This window comes from Dendrobium catenatum, unplaced genomic scaffold (assembly GCF_001605985.2).
Source record: "Dendrobium catenatum unplaced genomic scaffold, ASM160598v2 fragScaff_scaffold_338, whole genome shotgun sequence".
Classification (NCBI taxonomy): Eukaryota; Viridiplantae; Streptophyta; class Magnoliopsida; order Asparagales; family Orchidaceae; genus Dendrobium; species Dendrobium catenatum.
This window is the reverse complement of record NW_021318800.1, coordinates 425,983-428,627: the sequence shown is the minus strand read 5'-3', so window position 1 is coordinate 428,627 and position 2,645 is coordinate 425,983. Positions and strand designations below refer to the sequence as shown.

General features: G+C 46.8%; 1 protein-coding gene across 2 annotated transcripts; it reads left to right on the top strand.

Moving 5' to 3' along the window:
- The first annotated feature begins 219 nt into the window (after positions 1–219).
- Positions 220–2,365, top strand: LOC110100597 (anthocyanidin 3-O-glucosyltransferase). 2 transcript variants are annotated; one of them, XR_003700295.1, is made up of 3 exons: positions 220–829; positions 1,051–2,001; positions 2,112–2,365. XR_003700295.1 is itself a non-coding variant. In XM_028693712.1 (2 exons), the coding sequence occupies exons 1-2, from the start codon at positions 323–325 to the stop codon at positions 1,933–1,935; spliced, it is 1,392 nt and encodes a 463-aa protein (XP_028549545.1). In that variant the 5' UTR covers positions 220–322; the 3' UTR covers positions 1,936–2,365. The 2 variants fall into 2 exon arrangements, 1 of the variants encoding a protein (XP_028549545.1); XM_028693712.1 differs by having other exon boundaries at positions 1,051–2,365.
- Positions 2,366–2,645: the final 280 nt, after the last annotated feature.

Here is a 2,645-nt window from a genome sequence, read left to right as displayed (position 1 = left end):
TGAGTAATATATTTGATATTAAAATAATATAAGGTGGTATGTATGTAATATTAAAATTTTAAATATTAAATATATAAATAGAATAATATAAAATAATATGTATGTAAATCCCCCATTTTTTTACCACATGGAGTGAATGGTTCTATAATTCCTGAAAAAAAAAAATAATTCCTAAAAAAAATGATGCAGGAAATAATAGCTCGCCAATAAATGTTGCCGAGCTATCGCCACCGGCCAAGGCCGTCTACTTCAGTTTCAGTAAGCCCTTATCTCTCTCTCTTCCGCCTACTCTTTTCTTTTCTACTTTTTCTACCACTCTCCAATGGCCAACATCGATGATGCCATTGCTCGCGGCAGCCTCCACATACTAATGTTTCCTTTCGTCGCTTTCGGTCACATTAGCCCCTTCCTCCAACTTTCCCGCAAGCTCTCTGCCGCCGGTGGCATCCACATCACCTTCCTATCCACTCCGGCGAACATCCCTCGCATCTCCTCCCTGCTCCCGTCCTCACCCTCCATACGCCTCCACTCCCTACCCCTCCCCGCCATCCCCGGTCTCCCCGCCGGAGCCGAGAGCACCGCCGACCTCCCCCAGCACACAGCCGAACTCCTCAAGCTCGCCGTCGACAGCATGCAGCCACAAGTCGCCGCCCTCCTCGTTGACCTCCGTCCAGATCTCGTATTCTTTGACTTCGCCCAGCCGTGGCTCCCCTCCATCGCCCACCCACTCGGTGTGAAGACGCTCTTCTTTTCTGTTTTCTCCGCCGCCGCCACCGCCTACCTCACCGTCCCTTCCCGCCGCAGCAAGCACTCCATCGCGAACATTGCGGTATTTCATTAAATTTTAGACAAAGTTTTATTTCAAAATTCGCACTAAAAGCTATAGGCTGTGCTATATCTAGAGCGAAGACCTAAGTCAAATTCCCAAGAAAAAAAGTTTAATTGTTCGGCGGCAAAGTTTTTTTTTTTTTTTTTTTAATTCATCCATATTAAAAGAATGTGAAAAGATTTCATTTTTTTATAACAGTGACTAACTAAAGATTCTTGCAGGGCGAACTCATCCGCCCTCCGGCCGCCTTCCCTGACTCCACCGCGCTCTCCGCCGGCGTCCCCGCCTACCAAGCCGCCGACTTCTCTTACATCTTCAGAAGCTCCGGCGACGCCGGCGAGCTCTCCGTCTTGGACCGCGTCCTCACTGGTCTCACCGGCTGCTCCGCCGTCGTCGCCAAGACCTGCATGGAAATGGAATCTCCCTACATCCACTACATCGAATCCCAGCTCGGCAAACCGGTCCTCCTCGCCGGCCCGGTCGTCCCCGAATCACCGGCCGGCTCGCTCGGCCTCGAGTGGACGACCTTCCTCGACCAATTCGCTGATGGCTCGGTCGTCTTCTGCTCCTTCGGCAGCGAGACAGCGCTTAGCGAAGAGGGGGTCGAGGAGCTTTTGCTCGGGCTGGAGATGGCAGGAAAGCCATTCTTGGCCGTGCTAAAGGGCGGCACCGCCGCCTTCGGAAAGGCCTCCGCCGACGGCAGCGGCGCGAGGTTGGTGAGGGAGGGATGGGCCCCGCAGCAGCTGATACTTGGTCACAGAAGCGTGGGGTGCTTTGTATGCCACGCGGGAATGAGCTCGTTGGTGGAGGCGGTGGTGTCGGGATGCAAGCTGGTGTTGTTACCGCAGAGAGGTGATCAGTACCTCAACGCCAGACTGTTCGCGGGGGATTTGGGAATTGGGGTGGAGGTGGAGAGAGAGGAAAGCGGTGGGTTTAAGAGGGAGGCGGTGAGGGATGCGGTGGTGAGGGTGATGGAGGAGGAGAAGGGGAGGGAGAGTTTTGACAAGTGGAGAGAATTTTTCATGGATGGTGAGGTGCAAAAGAAGTTCTTAGAGGAGTTTGTGGAGAAGTTGAAGGAATTGGCTTATGGTAAATCATCCAAGTGATATTATTTTGAATTAAACCGTATGCCATTTATGGATCTTATTTAGGAGTTTTTATTTTGTTCGGTTGACCGGATGCAAGAAGCATCCGGTCGTAGGAAAAAAAAAAGGCGGTACCGAGGTGTACCGAGTTTTTCAAAAAACTCGGTACACCACGGTACCGAGTTTTTTTTGCCTACGACCGGATGCTTCTCTGCATCCGGTCGGAGGACGTAATAATTGTTCCTTATTTAGGGGGTGTAATCAAATAAATGCAACGAGGTGCAAGAGAGGTTCTTAGGAGGGGGTTTGTAGGGGAAGTTGTAAGAGTTGGCTTATAAATAAATTGATCAATGTGAGATTGTTCTGAGGAAAATTCTAAGTTATGTGAAGGTCTTGTTTTGAGTTTTTAATGTAACGAATGTTTTCGTTTATATTTTATTATTTTTGTTTAGTTGGTTGGGAGCTTATATTATCAATTAAGAAGTTTTGAATTCATAATTTGGATATGTGATATGTGCGTGAATTTGTGTTAAATTCACTCAAAAGTCTGTAAAAAAATATTTTATTTAAATAATTTGATAAAACAAAATAAAGTTATAAAATTTTATAATGATTAATGATTAGTTTTAAAAATTGATTTATTTATTAGTTTATATTTGGGAATAAGCTCTTTTGATAATTAATAAATGGGTCATTTTCCTAGGCAACTAATCTGGCTTTGAAGCGAGCCA